Source organism: Anthonomus grandis, chromosome 22, assembly GCF_022605725.1.
Source record: "Anthonomus grandis grandis chromosome 22, icAntGran1.3, whole genome shotgun sequence".
NCBI lineage: Eukaryota > Metazoa > Arthropoda > Insecta > Coleoptera > Curculionidae > Anthonomus > Anthonomus grandis.
This window is the reverse complement of record NC_065567.1, coordinates 21,157,391-21,179,526: the sequence shown is the minus strand read 5'-3', so window position 1 is coordinate 21,179,526 and position 22,136 is coordinate 21,157,391. Positions and strand designations below refer to the sequence as shown.

The window sequence follows — 22,136 nt, the reverse complement described above, 5'->3', positions numbered from 1 at the left end:
CTCTTGTAACGCACCTGCTAGAATGTAATCTCCCTGTTTGTAACGATTTTTCAAAAGGCGTGAAGCAACAGGGTACATAAATTGTATGGTTTTATGTTTCACTCATACTAAATTAGAATGAGATGAAAATATCGCGATAAAAGGCTATCTATTCTGATACAAGAATAAAGTTTTCAACATAGTGAGTTGGCAGTTGTGGCTAAATGCGCACATCAAAGCAAAAGTTAAAAAAAATAAATTGAAAAATTATTTTTACAATTGCGATTGCCGACTAATTCTTAATATCATTTTTGTGTCCACGCCATGTTTGGATTAATAATAAATTCATGAAGCGTATTTCAAAAGCTTTAGCGAACGAACGTTTTAATCCATTACCGTAAACGAAAAATTAATATTTAACTTCCTTTTGAGATTTAAGACAAAAGGAACTTGATTACTTTTTATTAATTTATTAAAAAAACTTTTGGTTGTCTTTAGTATCAATTGGCAGTAATTTTCATCGTTGAGCCCCCTACAAGCGCGAAAGCTTTTAGAGTTTGCTTTTTCCCGAAACCAGTAAAAGGAAACTATCTATCATGATGGCTTGCAACTTCTAGGTTTTATCGCGGCCTTTGAAACCAGTATTTACGTTTAAAAATAAAAGAAAAGATGGATGTTTTCTCCATGTTACATGAAAGGGGGATTTTTCAAGGCAAAGATATCCAGTTTAAATGTAAGTCCCGTGATTTGCTCCAGTTTAAATGAAATTTTTTATTGAAATAGGAAATTCGCGCGATAAGAATTTGGTTTGTTACTTTCAGAACAATGTAACTAAGTAGAGAGGCATATCCAATAAAATTATGCATTATTTGTTTTTTCTTTTAATTTGACATACTAGCGAAGTTTTACACATTTTTTATTTAAACTTGATCATAAAACCCTTTTATTTGATAAAATTTTCAAGAGTAGGGGTGGCAATCGAGAGATTAAATATGTGCCGCTTCCGGGCAAACTCCATTTTACCCGAAGTTTGAAACAAAAAATGGGCTCATGAAGTGCCGCACATCGAATATTCATAAGTCCGTTTTAGTTACACAAAAAAGGACGTGGGCTTTCTAATTTCCGTTTAATGTTTCAAAAAGAGTAAACTTGTGAACATTAGGTACTTAAGAATTTAAATGCATTGTATGATAAATAATATATTTTAAGAAATATGTGGGAGTAGGCCAATTTATTTCATTCGACATTATAATCAATTTCTTTAGAAAGAGGTACAATTCAACCGCAACGATGAATATTATCATTTTACCTTTTTCGAAGGTTAAGCAAGTGGGAAGGAATGAATAAGATAAATTTCTCAAATCGGTTTTTATATATGTATAAATCCAGTAAGAAAGTCCTTATTTTATAAAGAGAGTAACGTGCATCAGAAAGGTTTTCATTAAATGATTTTCCTAAAGTGGAATTATTTTACAATAATTAATTACAAGCACACTTTTAACCAATTAGACTGTCTGCGCCAGAAGGTTTGTAAACATAAAATTTAAGTCACTGTTTCAATTTCTATGAGTCATCCTCAGGACACTGAATTGCTACAGATATTTAAAATGTTAAAAATTCTTCTCTTCAGTTTTTTAATAACCCAAGTATTCTCTTGTAATTATGTAATTCTATTGTAGTTTATTCAATCACGTATTAAAACAGTGATTTTATTAAGATTCCTTGCTTATTTTGCGACTGCGCTCTAAAGTTAAGTCTGAAAAGGGAAAGAATTCCGAGTTTTTTTGAGGAGTTTTTCATATATTATATCCCTCTCTTAATTCCTAATAATCCTAGCATTATTTTAAAAATATGTTTTTCTATTATAATTTATTAAATCAGGTGCAAAAATATTCATTTTATTAAGATTCTTTGCCTATTTTGCAACTGCCTCCCGAATAAAATCTGAAAAAGGGAAAAAATTCGAGAATTGGAGTTTTTCGAACATATCCCTTTCTGACATTTTTAATACCTCAGTATTATTCTTAACTTGTTTTTCTAACGTAATTTATCTAATTACGTATAAAAACAATCCTTTTATTAAGATTTGTAATTGCCCAGACAGTCACAGAGATCATAGATATTTTAAATTTTCATCAAATCCATCTCTCCCAACACTTTTCTGGTTCTAATTTGAACAATCCTGATAATTCTGTAATACTTACATGGGATGCTGTACCATGTTCACCACATAAAATTAAAATGCAAAGTAAGCATAATTACTCAAAGGCGTCTAATGCCAAAAAATTCTATTGGCAATCCAGTTCCAAAGTGTGTCTCAAGATGTATTCAATAATGTTGCTCAAATTGGGAAAAAACATCTTTATTCAGTTAATAAAGAAGCGCTAAGTTCACTTCAAAAAAAAAAAATCGTCAAAAATCATGGTTGCACAGTTTCTAATTTACTAAACATCTCACTTCACAGACCTTGACACTGTGAATCTGGATGTATGCCACTATCCTTCAACTCTGATTTCCAGTTTGAAAACGCACACGGGCTATAGTGACAAAAACTCTTTTCTTCTTAAAAATAAAACGGGCTTGATCTGTTTTATTAGGTTTCATGTTCCACACTTATCGGAGACAACCCCACTGGCATGGTAACATTTTTACCCTTTTGTGACTAACCAAAACCACCAAGTAGGCATTTGGGAATAACGCAAACTTTTAAAGTTGCATTTAAAAATAATTATCTTATTTATTTTTTTTTTGTTAGAATTAATATTTTTCTTTCATTGATTTCTGTTAAAACAAAGATAAAACAAAAACATATTATAGTATTTATATCATTGTGTTGTTATATTATGCCAGGTTAATTATGTTATTATGTCAAGTTGAGTTTTTTATTAGAATTTATAATTTGTTTTACTTACATTATTTGCTATTATTATTGTATTATATTATTGTTATTGGTTTTATTTGCTTACGTGAAAAAAAACGAAACAAAAAAAACATGCATATTGATTTGTACGTATGTATTTGGGTTATATTTAGTTATTACTAAGTAATTAATTTATTAACCATAAGAAGATAGATTCAATTTAAGAAATAGATACGATTTCTGTTTTTGTTGTAAGAATTTATAATTTGTTTTCCATATTATGTGGATATTTATATTATATTGTTATGATTGTATAGATGGTTAAAAAATATATATGTTTAATTTTTTTATTTTAGGTGTGTTTGTTACATAATGTTTTTGTGTTTTTTACACAACACTTATGAAAACGAAAAAAAAACAGGAAATTTTTTCTGAAAGTTCAAAAATAATAATTATTATTATAAAATTTAATAAAAGAAAAATATGCTATATACCTGCAACAATTCCATATTCATATATAAATTACACTTTAATACCATGCTTTCATTGCTTACAGTTTACGGTTTTTAATTTAGAATGAATTATATCTCTCATCACTCTTCAGTAAACGCATCAACCCTGTAATTCTGTGAATAACTTTAAATATCTTAATTAATCGTTTTGCAGCTTTTTATTTATTTTTGTATTTAAGCAACTAAAAATACAATTTTTTCGTATTTTGTCTTATTATCTTCATATCTGGCTTTGTTTTCGAGAAAAAAAATTTAAAGTATCTTTAACTCATTCTAAAAATTATCCATGGACGACAACATGAAATAAAAACCAATTAATTCGATAAACAATTTCGACCTTAAAGTACATGAGCAAAATGTCCACCCTCCAATGCACGACTTTTTGGTCTCTTGTGTCTTGTTTACTATGATAATAAACATTCTACGATTTTTATTATCAGATTTTTGAAATACAATAAAATAACAAATACATTGCTTCTTATGACAAATAATTGGCAAGTCCATTCAAGTACCTCCTTTGTACATACCTGCTTTGAAGACCAGCTGACAGTGATAGAATTGCTAAGTAAAATTCAGCTGTCAATTAGCAGTGATTCATTGCTCCATCATGAATAATTTTACTAACCATGAAATGACCAACATGCACTTTATTTATGGATTAGCAAATGGAAATGCGGAAGAAGCACGAAGAATTTACCAGGACAGATATCCTAACAGAATAATTCCATGTGCAAAAACATTTAGAAAACTACATGCAAGATTATGTGAAACTGGGAGTTTTAATAAAAATATGGGTGGTGGAAGACCAGAAACTATAACAACGCCTGAGTTGGAAGAAGCTATACTTGATGCGATGGAAGAAGATCCTTCCAATAGTATTAGGAAGATTGCACTGCAGCTTGAAGTCAGTTCAAAAACCGTTTGGAAAGTTCTAAAAAGAAACCTCCTGCATCCATATCACATACAGCGTGTACAAGCTCTACTGTCTCGGGATTTTCATCCAAGATTATTGTTTTGCAGGTGGTTGATACATACGATGGCATACAATAATAATTTCCTACCAAATATTTTATTTACGGACGAGGCAAGTTTTTCAAGAGATGCTATTATGAACTTCCACAATGATCATTTTTGGGCCGACGAAAATCCCCACGTTATTAAAGAAACTCATTTTCAGCAACAATTTTCGCTGAACGTTTGGATAGGAATTATTGGTGACTACCTAATTGGCCCATTTTTTTTACCGGCAAGATTAACAGGTGAATCCTACACGGATTTCTTGCAACACCATTTACCCACTTTATTAGAAGAAGTACCCCTACAAGTAAGAGTCAACATGTGGTTTATGCACGACGGGGCTCCAGCTCATTTCAGTGTTCTTGCTCGTCAGCATCTCGACGTCATCTACCCTAATGGCTGGATTGGACGTGCAGGACCTCAAAATTGGCCGGCTCGCAGTCCTGATATGAATCCCCTGGATTTCTATTTATAGGGCCATCTGAAGTCCAAAATCGTCTCCATAATAGAATAAATTTTCATTAGTTGTCTTTTAATACCTTCGTTCCCTAGACCAATTTGATGGGTGTATTATATAAAAGGACTGTAATTATCGATTTATTATTTTTTGTTAACACGTTGAGGATATTTGTTTATTTTAAGGTTTTTTCTCGCCAAAATTCCAGTTTCGTTCTCTCGCCAAAATTTCAGTACCATCAAAGAGTGTTGCTTTAAAAATATTTTTCAAAAGCATAATAAAATATCAAATATTTAAATTAATTTACTTTTATTTAGAAAATATAACTCATAACCTTAAAATCGTACGTTCATGAATCACTGGAAAATGTCATCTAATAAGGCATGGAAAGCAAGCATTTCTTTCTTTTACAAATGTTTCTCACACACGTTTCCACGTACTTTTAAGAACTATACAATATTCTCGAAAAGTTCAAAATTCTCAAAGCTAAATACATTTTACAATTCAATTCTTAGGTCTTAGGAACTACTTTCAGAAATAAAAGCAATCTCAAAGAACTTAACTTTTAGTAAGTTTCCATTTCAACCAGAGATCTAATGCATATTTTAGAAGATAATAAAGTAGTTTTTATAATTAAAATACCCAAAAATAGAACAGCTATCACTCTATCATCTATACTCTTTACCCACACCTTTATTTCATTCTTACAAAGTAATATTTCCTCAATTAAAAGACGTTATCCTAAATGAGTAAATGTTTGCAGGATTCAACGAACCATGTCACAAGAAAACATATTGCCTATAAAAGCAGACTGAACTATTGAACTTTAGCAAAAACATCTCATAGTGCCAGCAAATCAAAGTCTAGTTAGAAACAATTAAATTTGAACAGCTGTACCAAGACAAGTGGATGGTATACCTCAACTTGTAACTTCTATTCAGCTTTGTGGCTGTAATATAGATCATATTCCCCTTAATGGAACCCACCATCTGGAACTACATCCTTCATGTGAAATTCACTTAGAAAACCTTGTTCTGAAGAGCTGCAACGATCTGAGACAATATTTCAAGAAGAATGACCTGCCTCAAATCGATCTACAACCAAATGATGATTGAACACCTAACCGCCTAAGTAACTAAGACTTTAATGGAAAATATGCAGAAAACCATCGAAACGCAACATGAAAGAATATATAGCAGTCTCAATCAACAAAAATGTTTTTACCTCATTTAGAAGAAGCTAACTGATCAAAGATTAGAAAAGAAGCCGCTAGAAGCCACTATAAAGCCAATGACGATTACTTTGCTCTCCATAAGCTCTTGAACAGGAGGAGTTATGAGGTCTATAACGGCTACGAAGCACTATTATTTCGCTAACATAAAGCTTTATCAGCCTCTAATAAGTATTTTTGTTTTAAGTTTAGAAAAATAAAGTTTGGATGTATTCTTGTTTTTAAAAGCGATACATGTTTAAGCGCCGGTGCCATTTTTCCAGAGAGGATATTAATATAGGTCTAAAATAAATTTTATTACTCTAAGTCGTAGTTTTCTGTATAATGCTGTACCAATTTACAATGACCTTGTTCCGAATCCTATAAAAGAAATGTCAGTAGGTATTTCTTATTTTATAATTTTTGATTTTTATGGACCAATGGGTGTATATCTGTTTATTTTTATATTACTATTAGTGTTACCATTATAAATGTTAATTATTTTCTTTCTGTTGTGCTATCTAAAATAATGTTGCTTACATTATTTAAATAGGTTAAGTAGATTAGCCTTTGGCTAGACTTCGCCTATGTACACTATTGAAAAGTACAAATAACGCCATTATTTATTTACAAGTATTTGTATTTAAAGCGTTATGTTTGTGATTGTAGTAAGATTTTAAAGATAAAATTCCTTTGATTAAAAAAATTATTTAAAGCTTTATTGTCAAACTGTGGAAAGTAAGTTTTCAATAGCAACAAAGCGAAGCCAAGAAGATTTTCAAGAAAAAGCAGACAATCCTGAGGTAAGATTCTTAGAAAAAGATTTTATATTTAAAATAGAATTTGATACAGAGAATTCTATTGGGATCTTGTTAGATATCTTTTTTAAAAAAAGTTTTGCGATTTTCATCATTACGATAACGGATAAACTTTTCAGTTAACTTTTCAGTTTTTAAAGTGTAATATTTTAATTAATTTGCTAATTACAAAGTGGAAATTTCAATTTAGAATCTTGAAAAAGAAACTTCAAAAGGTCAATAAAACTTATGGATTCCAAAGAGAACTCCCTGAACAAACACCGGACGCAACAGGCCGATAAAAAAAACTTTCAAAAAGTAATTACATGTCCACTTAAACCTCGAGCTGCCGCATTGATTTTCCCATCCTACCCTTTGTTACACACTTAAATTGCTTTCTTTTTGTTTACTTGCCTTTGGCCATTTGTCTTGACGCTTTTTCTAATTAGACAGACACCATCAGGTTTATTCTTGTAAATAAAACATCACTTACCTCTAAACGTGTGAACAAGTTGATTAGTCATGATATGCCACAATTCCGGATCACTATCAGTTACTACAATAACATGCTGACCGTTTGGAGCACATTCGATTAATTTTACATTTGGGGTGGTCATGATCTTTGATTGAGTTGGCAAAGGGGGTTGAAGCCAATCATTTAAAGGTACCACTAAAGGTAGAGTGAAACCATCACACCAAGCCATTGCTGATGTTACTAAGTCAGTCATTAAGCCTCCTCCACGCTCTGTTACTGGCCTAAGCCAAGAGATAAGCTAAAAAATATTGTGTTATAATTTAAAAATAAATATGAGTTATAAGGGCGTACCTGCGTCCCGAGTTGAAAAGTGTCCCTTGTTAAAATATCTGTCGATTTCCTGATGGAATAATAAACGAGTTCTATTTCCCTGTCTAGCAAATAGCACCGAACGTGCTCTAGGAGGCATCTTAGATAACTTACAGAGAACGTTTGCAGCTAGAAATAAAAAATTTAACAGTCAGAAAGCGAGGGCTTCTGTAATAATCAGTGCATTTTAGAATAATATCGACTCTAAGAAGGTAGAGGCTCAATATTTAATAATTAACATTAATTTTTCAATTGTTAATGTTTGGTTGGGGCCATTGGAAATAAAAGAAAAATTTATGATGTTTTGACAATTTTTGTTGTCTTCCACTGGATAAATTAAACGTAAATGGATCGAAGGAATTTTGCTTAAAAGAACTATGGATGGCTTTTTTTGTATTATTTCATAAAATATGTTGGTATAAACTTATTCACGTGATTATTTTGTGCATTAGCATCTAAGAATTCCTGGTATATTCAACCAATTTTCTGAAGAATTTCTAGATTTTTAACTCAAAAGAAACCTTTAAATCGCAGAAAAACTATAAGTAAGCAACCATCGTTTAATAATCATATATTTTCTTGCAGACATTTCATAGATTGATCCTTGACGACCTGGAAATTTACCACAAAATTTAATTTTTATAATGTCATATACAGCAGCACTCCAATTATTGTTCACCCTAACAGCAATCCCACATAACGAAAAAAAACATCAAAGTCAAAAATAATGTATTGTAACACAGCAAATTCATCAACTATTCTGCGGCATTCGGGAATCAGTCTCCTCGTCTAGGCGCGAAGGTGCGACAAGGATGAAGTGAGCGACGAGCACACCTAGCGACATCTCTGGAACACACAGTCTTGGCGCGACTTTTAAATTTAAAATGAATAGTAGGAATTAATGCGATGTAAATAAGTGTTTATAGTAGTCTTAACTTATTGCGTTTAATGTGTAATAAATCAGTTTACTATTTTTGTGTATCGAGTGTTTTAATTTACACCCTAACAAACAGTAAAAATTTTACAATATAATAAAAAGCTGAAAATTACCCAAAGAAGACATATACATTCATACAACTGGCAACAATTTACTTCTAACAAATTATCACAATTGCCTGGAAAAAAGAATAAAAAAATATTCTAGGAATATGAAACTTTTGAAAAGCCACTTCAACATTTGAAAAATCGCTTGAAAAAAATGAACTAAATTGTCTGGGAAAAAAAACAATATTCCAAGAACTTTAAATGCATGCAAAATGTTTCAACTATATTGAGAAAAAAATTAAAAACTTATGGAAAATTTTGTTTAAACTACTCGAAAAAAATGTCTTAACTGCTTGAAAAACTCCAAATACATGAAAAATCATTATCAAATGTTACAGAAGAATTTTCAATTTAAATGTTGTTAGTTCTGATTTTAAAATTTGTATTTTTTTTATTAATTTAATACAAAGCGAATAACGAGCGCTATTTGTGTAAACAGTAAACACGTCAATCGTGGAAAATTCAACGTATTATGAGGGAAAAATATCAGCTTTATTTAAAATAACAACAGAAAACAACAGTCAATTAAACCTTTTATATATAAAAAAAAACTTAATTTTTTTTCATCCCATTTATTCTATCGACCTAACTACCTATGGCAATAGTTTACTTAAGGTCGTTTAGCATAATTTTTTTATTAAAATATTGAATCAAAAAAGTGCTAAAGCCAAATATAAAAAATAATTTAAGTAATTATGAATTAATATTATGCAAATCCTCAGTTTAAAGCAACCCGCAATAGAATGATGATTCAACGTAAATTTTAATTTAAAAGGTTTTTTTAAGAAAAGTTCCTGTTCTTTTTTTTAACTCGATCTAAGGCCTAAAATATCGGATATTTTATATGCTTCCTGGTAGGGTGATTATATTTATTAAGCTAAAATCATAACTTGGTTTATACCTTTTGAAATCAAGTTTGTGCATTTAATTGAAATATACACGTGAACAATTGTAAATAACGAAAACAAGTATGTATAGCTTCCAATGTAAATTTCCTTAATAGGTAACTACCTATGTTAAACATATGTAGCAGCATTATAATATTTAGCGACAAATGGGAGTTCCCCAATTACATGATATATGTATGTATATAATGAGGTTAGGGATAATGATATATTATAGGCTTTAATTATTAAAGATGCAATCCGAGTGTGTCAATTTAAAATTGTAAATCCGATGTTATAGGAGATTTTTTTCGGTTATTTTCAGTAAAATTACAACAACCCTCTAGGGGTGGTGAAAGCAGTGCGTTAAATTTGAAATGAGATGGGGTTGAGTGATTTTGTGTTAAAGGATATTTAATTGCCTTTTTTGCCTTTTTTAGTAATGAAATGGTCAGGAAAAAGTGTTGAAATATAAAAAACATTAAAATATTAATTTTCCTTTCTTGATATACATAATTTCATTGATTACTTTAAATTTTGCTATTTAATTTTTTATATATAATACCCAAATTTTTTTAAAATTATTTTGTCAACCGACTTTAATATAATACGGCGGGTAATAAAATCATTGGATATCACTCATTTGTTTTTCAAGTATGAATTTTAAAATTTAGATCGTTAATATAAAAAGAAATAATTGAATACCGCTTTCCTGCTATTTTAGTTATAAAATATCTTATGCTATTTTGAATTGGCGCCAATTTCCTTCTGAGTATTTCTTTGCCTGTCTAACCTATGTCAAGAAAAACCTGCCTATTTTTTAACACTGTCACTTTTCATAACTAGAAATAGTAACAAGTTGGTGCTAGGTTTTCATAGAGGCAATAGATCTAGGAAGGGCAGTAGTTTTTGTAAATTGATGGCCAAAGATTGTAAATTAGATTTGTATAGTGTAAGTATAGTGCTTTTCCCACTCGTTAAGTGTGAATTAAAACAATCAAAAATAATCAACTAATTTATTTAGAAACTTCACTACGAACACAAGATTTAACTATTATTCAAATCTCGCGCCAATATTCCGCACTTTACTTCACTAAACTGACAACTATCGGCGATGCGGCTCTTTATATACTCGGCGGGACGCTGTTTCGGAAGATTCCCGCTAACCTTCGAGACGTCGTCCAGTGTACCACTTGTGTCATTCCGGAATGAGGGAGAATCAACTGGTTTTTCGAAATCAGATCAGACTCATAACGACTGGCCTCAAAACCAAAAACTGTGTGAAATTAGTAGAAGCATATCCTGAAACAGATGTCAGTAGAAATCACAATATGGTTGTCATGGACTTCAGAAGGAAACCTTTCACCAAAGTGAAACACCTTAAATAAACAAATAGATTTGGAGAAACTTAACAACATAGAATTGCAGACAAGAATAGGACTTGAATAGAAAGAATATCATAGTGAAAGTTCAGGAACAGGACATTGGGTTTTTTTTTTATGGTAAACACAAGCACAAGAGCAAAGTCCTATGTCACTCTTGGAGTGGTGCTTGCGGGAAGATATTTGTGGGCATTTATCTTGAATCGCTGCAGGTTGTATGCGTCGGGAAATATGTGAGGTGGAAGCCTGTTCCACAAAAAAGATGTTCTCCAGATGAATGAGTCCCGATACAGCGACGTCCTTGGGGTAGGCCGGTGGACTCGATGTTGATGAGCCGCAACTGCTAGACGCGTCCTTCTTGCCGGAACAGCCCTGGGTGGAATCAGGCCTGCCAGCTCAAAGGAGCATTTACCGTGATAATAACGGTAGAATAAACAGAGATCAACCACCTTTCTCCTGTGCTCCAGACTATTGAGACTCTTTGTCAGTTCTGGTTTGTCGATAAGACGAATAGCTCTCTTCTGTATAGAATCCAGCAGGTTTAAACTATGGTTGGGTGCAGAGCTCCAGACATGCGAGCAATACTCGAGGGAAGGGCGTATTTGAGCCTTATAAAGAGTCAGCAGCTGTTCTGGTGTATACAGTTTTTTCGTTTTGAAAAGCACTCCGAGTTTTTTGGAAGCCGCCCTGGCGACCTCGGCAACGTGGTCATGCCAGGACACACTGTTGGTGACTTCGACTCCTAGAAGATGTAAAGATGATTTCATTGGCAATGTTTTCCCTGCCATAACCAGGTTTGTTCTAGAATAGTGCAAATCAGAAAAACTTGCACCACAATGAAGCAGTTCTTCACCAATGTGTATATCTTTAGTGTATTACTGTACTATTGTGAAGGCTGGACTTAAGGCTTTTGAGATGTATATATATTATCGCATGCTTGGTATCTCATAGATTCCCCAAGGTACAAACGAAGAGGTATTAAAAAGAATGAAAAAGACAAAAGAGTTATTAAATAAGATAATAAGACTAATTAATAAGACACATTAAACAGAAAAAAATGATATTATAAGAGGCGAAAAATACGAATTACTGAGGCAGATTATTGAAGGAAAGATTCAGGAAAGAAGATCTGGTAGAAGACAAAAAAATGGTGTTTCAAATCCTTAAGACCTGCAAAAATTTTCATGAAAGACTGACTATATCAAAGAAGTTGTTGGTGCTAAAATGAAGAAATTTGAAGAAGGTCTACTTACATAAAGAGCACCTTTATATCTTTGAAGGATTTGGATGCTATTAGAAAAATATAGGTTCACCTGGCAACTTTTATTCATTAGAAACAATATAATCTTTAGTGCTAATCCTTCTAATTCAATGACGTTTTAAAGCAACTTTCCAATAATGAAATAAGCAATGAAAGACATGGAAGTACTTGTTTGTAAAGCAATAGTAATTGCAAAAGTAATAGCAATTGCAAAAGACACTGTTCATGTCTTGTTATTTATTGTTGGTGCCTTAATAGAACAAACTTCACTGAATTTAGACTATATATTTCAAAAAATTGAGATGAGAAAAATAATTTCCAGCCATCGGGGCCCATTAACTAAAGAAAAACCCATAATTATTATAATACGTCTGTAAACCAGATAGAAAATGGTTCAATTTAATCCTAAATGGCTGGGTGGAAAAAAAAATCCCAAATTTAAAATTCTTTGAATTTTTAAATGGTATACGAAAACTCCAACATAACACAAATCTAGTTTCACGTTAAATAAATACCATTTATCAAAGAAAAGCTACAGATAAAGAAATTACTGCGGTAACTATATTGATGTGACAAAGTCCTCAGCTACGTTCATCCATCTTCCCAAGCTAGACAAAAACACCCCTTCCAATTTCTTATGAATGTAGTAGGAAATTTGTAATTGATGTTTATCATTATAAATTAGCCGTTCACCCCTTAATATATTAATTTAGGCTGTTGCGTGGTGGTAGAATGGGAAAACAGCCGTCGTGAATAAAATTAATATTCCGTAAGGATCTATTAATAATCTAATCAAAACGGGTTTTAGCATTTAGTGAGTGTTAGAACAAGAATAATTAAGTTTCAGTTTTATCGTTTTTTTAAGGTTTTTAAATATACTTACCGCAGCCAGCATAAAGTCATAATTACACATACATAAATTCTTCAATTTAACAATATCACCACTTTTCAGCAAATGTATCCAAGACTCTTCAATATGTCTTATCCTGTAAGTGACATCTTTATGTAACGTTGATTGGAACGGTGTTTCCTTAATATCAGATAACAAAGGAGCTAAAATTAAAAAAATAATAAAAAAGGCTCGACTTAACATTTCCACCTATAAATTACCGCTGTATAATGACATTTTAAGTAAAACCTCAAACTCAATTCTGAGACAATTCAATTTTGGCATACCAGTGAAATTTACGAAATAAACCTCGCTAGACTTTATTTCCGATATGGACGCGCCACGGGACGGCCAAAAAACAGCACTGCATCGATAGCTCAAATTGAAAAGGACTTTAAATTAATTTTCTAAAGTTTCTGATTTTCTTTCTTCCTCCATTTCTCATTTTAAGACTATATTAGAAGGAGACAAACTGTTCAATTTAGTTAACATCATTAAATACGTTTAGATTCATTTTAATTTAAACTTATCAGAATATTCATTAAGTTTAAGATGATTAAAAATTTTATTCTAGGAACTTAAAGATTATTCAGCTGTGACATTATATTAAAACAGCTCAGCGGTCACGATATAAATCGATGAACTTGACGTCTATGCAATGGCATAATTTTCTATGAAAATTAAAAATTGACTTGAAGTTTCAGAAGTAATTTTTTCTCTGTTTCTCATTCAAATACTGAAATAAGAAGGACGTAGTAATTTATTTAAAAAATAGTTTTCTCTTACAATTAAAAAAAAAACTGTATAGGTACCATGGGTATTTATATTATACATATATAAGTGATATGTCCTCTAATCTCGGTTAGAACCTTTATATACTGTATGCAGACGACACAAGTTTGAGCTCCTTTGATTCAAGTATCGTTTTACTGGGTAACAAAATGACTGCTGTGGAGGTTAAAGGTTAAACTTAAGATTCTGCTAAATTACTTGGAGTACACTTGATGACAGACTAAACTGACATCTTGATGTCAATCAACTACGCAGAAAACTCTCAATCATCATTTTTGTAATAAGGAAGAAGCACCTTGATCTATTATGTTTTTTTCATAATAATACTTTGAAGTAATTCAAGTCAATCTATCAGGTCATTTCGATGATAAAAGAAAGCAGGACGTATTCTAGCTGAGACGAGCTGGATACTTTTTTGTATTTTCCTTAGTACTTTATTATTTGTATTTCTTAGCTGACTTTTTATTTTTACCAATTGTTTTATTTTTTTAATTAAGTGGAATTGTAATTTTTTTTTACTTACTGACTTGTGCATGTAAGTAATATTCATTTGTAATGCACGTAATGTAACGTTCCCTTGGAAGAAAAGTGACCCAAGTTAAATTTTTCTCCTTAAATAGAAAATAAATCTAAAAATACCAACAGTTTTTGCTAGAAAAGTAATACAAATGTTACTTTAAATAATATCCTAAAGATGGCGGTTGTGTCATATTGCCTCTAATCTCAACGCCTGTGCCTTTTGAAGAAAGACTGTCATAAGTTCAGTTGTCGACTAGCTGCGAAGATGAACGGTTGCATGTTTTAAAGAAAAAGTGACACATATCACAAATAAAACAGTCAAGAGTTTTTAAAGTTTTAGTGGAAAAGTGACGCATTTGTTCTTGATTTGATATTGATTGACAAATTTCACGCCAATTAGAGTAAGAAAAGTGTCATATGCGCAAATATGTTTTTTTTCTTGCAAAATATATTGCTAGTCTTACGCCTTACTTTGTGACATATCTGATATGCAGGCACGAGTTAAGAGCCGCTTCTAGTTTTTTAAACAAACAAAGATAAGAATATGCATGCAAAATGCAATGCCATTCCATAGTATTCCATCACTGGTTTTCAATTCTGAAGCATCTAACTTTGAATTTTATCATTCTCATATTTTCATCATTTTATCATATTTTTATCATTCTACATTTGGATTTTAGTGACTGTTATTCTCTGCGCAATGATACTTCTGAATTTAATTTACCTTTATGTTTTTTGTTTAGAGAATTCTGTGGTAATTCTTGGTTTCTTTAAACTGATTTAATTTTACCTAAAGAAAAGTTATAAAAGTGGCAGAATGATACGATATGATTCGCCGCGAATATGTGCATTTAGGCGAAACTTTGTATAAAAAAAGAAATAAAAAAAAAATGTATGTACATACATGTAAAAATAAAATTTCAATTCGAACAAATTTGTGTATAGCCAACCCAACCCAACCCAATCCAACCCGGTAAAAATACGCTAAATTTGACGAAAGCCGCTAAGCTGCAAAATTACCAATTCTGTACAATTGTAAAAAGTGAATTTTGTCTTATTAGTACATATGGATAAAAAACAAGACATGGGCGATTTAAGTGTTGCAGTGGGGGTGAGGACCTAACCTGTTATTACTGTGTTATTTGTAAAACAATCCAACATAGGAGCTGTGTCTAGCGTAAGAAGAGTGAAGTCTATATTAGCGACTTTCGAATATACTGTGGAAAAACCTTCCATTTAAACCATCATCATCCAAACCAGATGATTATTAAATTAGAGGCAGAACTCAACAACAAGAAGACGGAAACACTTGCTTTGTAGAAAAAACACACCGAAGATATAAGTGCTTTAGACGAAAAGGTTTTAAAATTGGAGTCGGTGCTTAAACAGAAACAAACCGTTATCGACAAAGACCGAAGAAGCTCTGTTTCTTTCGAAAGTCATGTTAAAGAAGAGAGACTGCTTTACAAATACAATTACTACAATTCAGGCTTTAGAGAAAGTACAACGAAGCATTTCTTCTTAGTAGAAGTAAAACAGCTATGTCAACAAATAATGCAGCAGAAAAAGAACCTCAATCTTCGAAAAAACCCCCACAAACTGGACCAGCAACCTGCAGCTTTTAACTGTAAGCCGTATGTGCAACATAAATGTAATTTACTGATTAACTGAGTTCAAATGCCAAAGGATGTTAGTGAAAATATATGTCCACAGCCTAATTGATCAACGTGTTACCAGATGCATGCTTTTCTGACTTAGTACGTGTATGCGAAAACGGCTCAAATCATTATCAACTTCAACGCCTTTAAGAGAAACCAGTGATTAAAGCTGAACTTCAGAAACACATCATTGGCAGCAATCAATATTCTTTCAGATCAATTCTAAATAAACTGATTCCAACGAAAAACATTACAATCACTTATACGAGAACAATATTTATTTCCCTAATGCAAGCTATAATACAAGGAAAGGTACTGGGTAAAAGAGAGTCCGGAAGAAGAACATCATTATATAAGAGACATAGCCCAATGCGTTAAAAGCTTTCTACTGGTCAGCATGAACGTGATACTGATTAAGGTGAACGGTCGAACATTTAATCATCAACGTAATCCAACTCTATGCACTGACAACGGATGCAACCGAGAAAGAACTGGAAGAATTGTACTCCGATATTAAAAAGACAGATAAAAAGCGACGATATAAATATATACATGGGTGGTTTCAACGCAAAAGTGGGAGAAGAATCAGTGGATGACATCGTAGGTTTATACGGTTCTGTCAAGAGAAGAGCTAGTTATTAGTAACACTTGATTCCAGCTTACAACGAGGCAGCTTTATACTTGGAAGACGCCCCAAGAGAGAGAGAGTTCAATATGGTTGGAAACCGCATAAACGACGTAGCTATTAATGAGAGATTTACAAATAGTGTTCTTAAAGCAAAGGCTTACCCAGGATGCGACAATGACACAGATAATACAGTGGCTATAATTTCAAGACTAAGGGTTGAAAAGATCAAAAACTCGAGCGATAAACAGAAAATACAGTTTCAGCAAAATGTCGAGAAAAGGTTTAACACATCACCACAAACAACGTTGACCTTAAAGAGGAGAACATTGAAGGCACATTGATAAGCTTCAGAGACGTTTTTGTTGATATAGCACAAAAAAAATAGAAAGAGTAAAGGAAGAAGCTGCTCTGGATTACCAACGCATAGTAAAAGACAAAGATAAGAAATCCAAAAACAGATCCAAGAACACATCAAAAATGCAAGAGAGCAGTGGATAAATGCAAAGTGCAAAGAAATTGAATAGCTCCAAACTCAATAAGCAGGACAGAGAACAACACGAAAAAATTATAAAGGCGAAAGGTCTGTGGAAGCCCACACATATTTCTTTGATAGAAAATGGAAATAACGAAATAGAAATAGACCCTGAAAATTTAAAAATAATTTGGGAACAGTATCTAAAGGAACTGTTTCAAGACAGCTGAACAATGGTAGGACCCACTCTTATAAAAAAATTGTGTACACGTGTCGGTTATCTTATCCATTGGGTTTTGTGGATCTTCTTCGTTATTAGTGACAATAAATGTGTCATCGGCATATCTGATAATATTTACGTTGACCCCGTTAATTTTAAACTCCTTCGGTGGCATCAGTAATCTTATTAAATATTTTCTCTCAATAGCGGTTAAAATTCAAGAGTGATAGAATTTATTCTTGGTGCACTCCTCGCTTGACATTTCAACCAACAGTTATATATTTGAAATATTTGTAGAATTGAATTATAGAGCTATATTGTCATGGCGTATTTGATTAAACAAAAGAACACAGCAGCAAGAATCTGAGTAAAAATACAACTGACAAGCTAACTTATTTGTTACGAAAATGAGAAACTGTATACGGTGTATATAGTTAAACAAGCGTTAGAAGACGAGAAGGAGCAAAAATAAACGGTATCGTGATTAACAACATAAGGTACGCAGACGACACTACACTTATGGGAGAATTCGAAGAATGACTAGTTGCATTGATGAGCATTCTAACGAATTAAATTTTGAGATTGATTAATTAGAGGTGAATGCGGCAAAGACTAAGACCATGGTTTTCGATCGAAACTCACAAGAACAACTTCTAAACATTGTAATTAACGGCGTGACCCTCCAGAATGTTTACAGTTACATATACCTTAGTAGGGAAATAAATAATCAGGGAACCAATGAGATTAAAAGAAGATTAGAAATAGTCAAGGGTAGGTTTTCTGAAAATGGAAAAGATATGGTGTAATCCAGGTTTATCCCTCGAGATGCGACTAAGAACAGTAAGTACTATGTATGGTCCCTGCTTTTATACGGCTGTGAGACATGGAAGGTAAAGTAGGAAGAACTTCGGAAATTAGATGCCAAAATGTAGATATACAGGTGAATGCTTTGAAGAGCCTGGACCACTAGGGCAAAAAATGCAGAAGTTTTAACTAGAATAAATATCTGCCCTCAGTTAACATGAAGACAAGAAAAACAGCCTATCTGGGACATCTAATTCGGTACGAGGAGTATGATCAACTACAAGTACAAGAAAAAATCCTGGCTATGAAACATAAGAGACTGAACAAAAATGTATGGTAATACCCTGATGCATCCCTAATATAGAAAAGGATTTTCAATAGTGGTCACTAACCTCAACAGTAACGGCACCTGAGAGGAAAGGAATATTCCGAGCAACTTTTAATTCATTTGAAAAATAAAAATAGAATATCACATGGCGTCAAGCAATCCTTCATAGAGCTTTCAATTTGCTAAAAGTGTTTTCGAGTTTTATGTGAATCAGATCGCCGCGGCTTTTTATTTATCTTCCAACCAAAGTTTGGTTTTAGAATTTGCATGCTTTCACCTAAAAACGATTTACAGGGTAAATAATATATGATATATCAAGTAAACAAAATGACACATTGCTTATGGTGCTCTAATTTCCTTATATATATCCCCATATATCTTTATGTAAAAATGTTTTAAAATTACTATATAATATGTTTAAATATCCCGAGAAATATATACTCTAATGAAAAAAATTCAATTTCGATAAACGACTTCTTTACGAAAAAATTGTAAATGTCTTTTATTCCAGCGGTAATCGAGGAAAGTCCAAGGTAAGCAAACAAATTTTGTAAAGAAATAGCTCGTGATCCCTAGGCTTATTTAATGATTAATGATGCTAATTGAAGTGTTTTAACCTTGTTGGACAGCAGATCGGCTTTTAAATGGGTTAATGACTTTCAGAACAACATTTTCTAATAAAAAATTCAAATTGGTTTACCTGGTTCTCCTTCCGACGCCTCATCATCACTGTTCTCTTCCAGGAATTCGTTAAAGAATAAAGTGGATAGTTCGGTGTGGATATTTTTTGATATTTCCGTGCCAGATAAGTATCGCTTTCTTGTAAGTTCTTTAATCATGACATGCCGCCACTCAATTAATAAAATTCCACTCATAATCTTTTCTCGGATCAATGGTGCTAAAATATGTATGAATAATTTGTTAGTCACTTTTTATTTTAAAAAAAAATTTCTAATTAAAGGAGGGGAGCAAAGGCAACAATCACGTTAAATGTGTTTGTAATTCACTTTAAATATTTGTTCTGAAAAGCTAAATATACATAAATACACAAAAGCTCTGTTATTGTGTAACCCGCGTATAACATTTAATTTAAAAATGAACATATGCATTTAAACCCTTTCTAAAAAACAATTAATATCACAGGTCTGAACTTCAAAAAATAACAGTTTTCTAAGTATTTTTTGGCAACGTTGTTAGTGGAAAAATTGTTTAATTTAAAAGCACAACCCTGATTTATTGTTGCACTTTTATCTTAATTGCATGTATTTGATCTAAAGCCTAATTAAAATAGCTTAAATAACATTTCTGTGCAATATTACCATCACCATTCAATAGAGAGTAAACCTGATTTCCAAATATTTCGTAAATAGGTATCCATTTAACCACAAATGTTGTAATCTCGGCTTTACAATATTATGAAAACGAATATCCTAAATCTAGCCAATTAATAATTCTATTTGGATTTAATGCGCCCCCGGTTTATATCCTGCTGTTCATGTAGTTAAAACTGCTAAATTTATGTTAATTTATTTAAAATTTCTAGTGCAGCCGCAATCTTTTTGAATATTGCTTGGGTTTGCTCATTCCGAACAAGAGAGGCTGAATTTATTTCATATTTTAGACCATTTTTTCTTAGTTTCTTATTGAACGTATGTTTTTGACAATTTAATTCATATTTCAGTTAAGAAAAATTGTTTGAATTTAATAGTGCGATTCGTATTAGATGCATATATTAAATATTATTGATTTTGTAATTACTTAAATAAGTACCTAAAATACTTTATTCAGCCCTATTTCCAAGGTTAAAATTTTAGCATTTATTTTATGTGGCCGTAAAAATGAGTGATAAACCTTGTAGTGAATAGCATGAATTCCTTTTTTCCATCCCTTAGTTATTACATGCAATAATATTTGTTAATTATGCATCCATAAAAAGCAGCCATAAAACAATTATTGATGTATCAATTTTATGGCATAACTTTAATGGATCTAACCAACTTTTTGTCACCGTGCAATTAACATAATATGTAAAGTTTCTAACTTAAATATAAATAACGAAGAGTTAGGTTATATTTTAGATAGTTTCTGCTTTTTTACCACTCAAGTAACTAAAAGTTATTTTTACAATAAATTTATTGCAAATATTCCGAATGTCAGTTTGCACATGTAACTCTCTCGGTTTGTACTCCTAGAGGCAGATATACTAAGACTTCAAGTTGTATTTCTTTTTTAGTTTCCTGAAATGTTACTGCAACACTTGATAATGTATTTATCGATTTCAATTCACATACTGTATTGTATATTATAATCTTTTAAACTGGTTCAGGGAATTTTCATTAGCGATGTCAGCAACTGCAATATAATGGTTAATTTTAATCGCTATGAGATTACAATGGATTTCTCGAGAGCGTCTTGGGAAGTTTGAGTGCCACATCTACAAGATTATGATACTTAAGTTGAATTAAATTACCTTTATTAAAAGTTCGTAAATTTCATCTCGTGATTTCTAATTTACAATTTTTAATATTAATTAATAAATTGAGGTCTTATTGTTTTAATTAAAAATAAGGATTTTAGGTTAAAAACAGCGTAAAAACGTATACTAACAACGTCTTTTTTGCATACATAAAATTACTTTTAAAAAAATATCCAATTCAAACTAGAACAAAGTTAATAGGGTAATTTATTGGCATAACATAAATGGACCTGGTTCCCTCTTTCTATTATACATTATCATTTTTTTTTTAAATAAAATAACAAAGTGGTACTTTTGTGATCATTTAATTATATACCTTTTTTCTACAAGTTAATGTTCAAATACCACAAGGTAGCCCATCGTATTTACAAATCTCATATGTAGAGGTGACTAGTAATCAAGGCACCCACTAATTATTTCTATTATCCATTGCAACGGCAAGCTTTGGGTCAGACATATAATCGATATCAATTATTATTGTGATTTTATATTGTTGATATCGTCCCCTATGTTGAAACTGCTTAATTTTAGAACAATTTAGGTAATTGAATGCGCATATGAAATGTCCAAATAATTGCATAGGTTTCGGGAAAAAAATTCTAATGAGCATTTCGTTAATCATTCACTATAAAACTTATTTCTTTTTTACTGCATAAATCTTATGAAATAAAAATTTAATCATCATACTAAATTTTTTGCCTGATACAACTGTATTCTCTAGAGTTGTTTTTTTTTCGTACGCGTCGACCTTTACTACAATACAATGAAAAGCATAAATCACGTGTACGTGATGTCACGTTTGTTATAAAACAAAGCTCTATTTCGGATTTTACTGCTTCTTTAGAACACGGTTTTTCGAGTGAGATACCCGAGTTTGGTTTAGTTGTTTTCATACCGTATATCGGATTAAATCATTTGTAAACAGAGAAATATAGTAGCGGCTTTTTCGGCTTTGCTTATTATATTAGTTATTGATTATCCGCGTTTTAACACCGCTATGTGTTAGACACCTTGCTAAGTTATGTTTCGGAAATATAGTGCCTCGGTGTGATATTCGAAAGTAAACTAAATTGGAAATCTTTTACGAACAGTATAGGAGCACA

General features: G+C 31.7%; 1 protein-coding gene across 6 annotated transcripts in view; it reads right to left on the bottom strand.

Moving 5' to 3' along the window:
* The window catches only part of LOC126748276 (protein qui-1), a 174,913-nt gene that overhangs the window by 54,444 nt on the left and 98,333 nt on the right, over nucleotides 1–22,136 (bottom strand). For all 6 annotated transcript variants that reach the window (XM_050457392.1, XM_050457390.1, XM_050457389.1 and 3 more), the window contains 4 exons: nucleotides 19,258–19,455; nucleotides 13,131–13,300; nucleotides 7,659–7,805; nucleotides 7,326–7,605 (listed from right to left, as the gene is read on the bottom strand). In XM_050457392.1, the coding sequence (XP_050313349.1) occupies nucleotides 7,326–7,605; nucleotides 7,659–7,805; nucleotides 13,131–13,300; nucleotides 19,258–19,455 (795 nt within the window). The remainder of the gene's footprint in view (nucleotides 1–7,325; nucleotides 7,606–7,658; nucleotides 7,806–13,130; nucleotides 13,301–19,257; nucleotides 19,456–22,136) is intronic.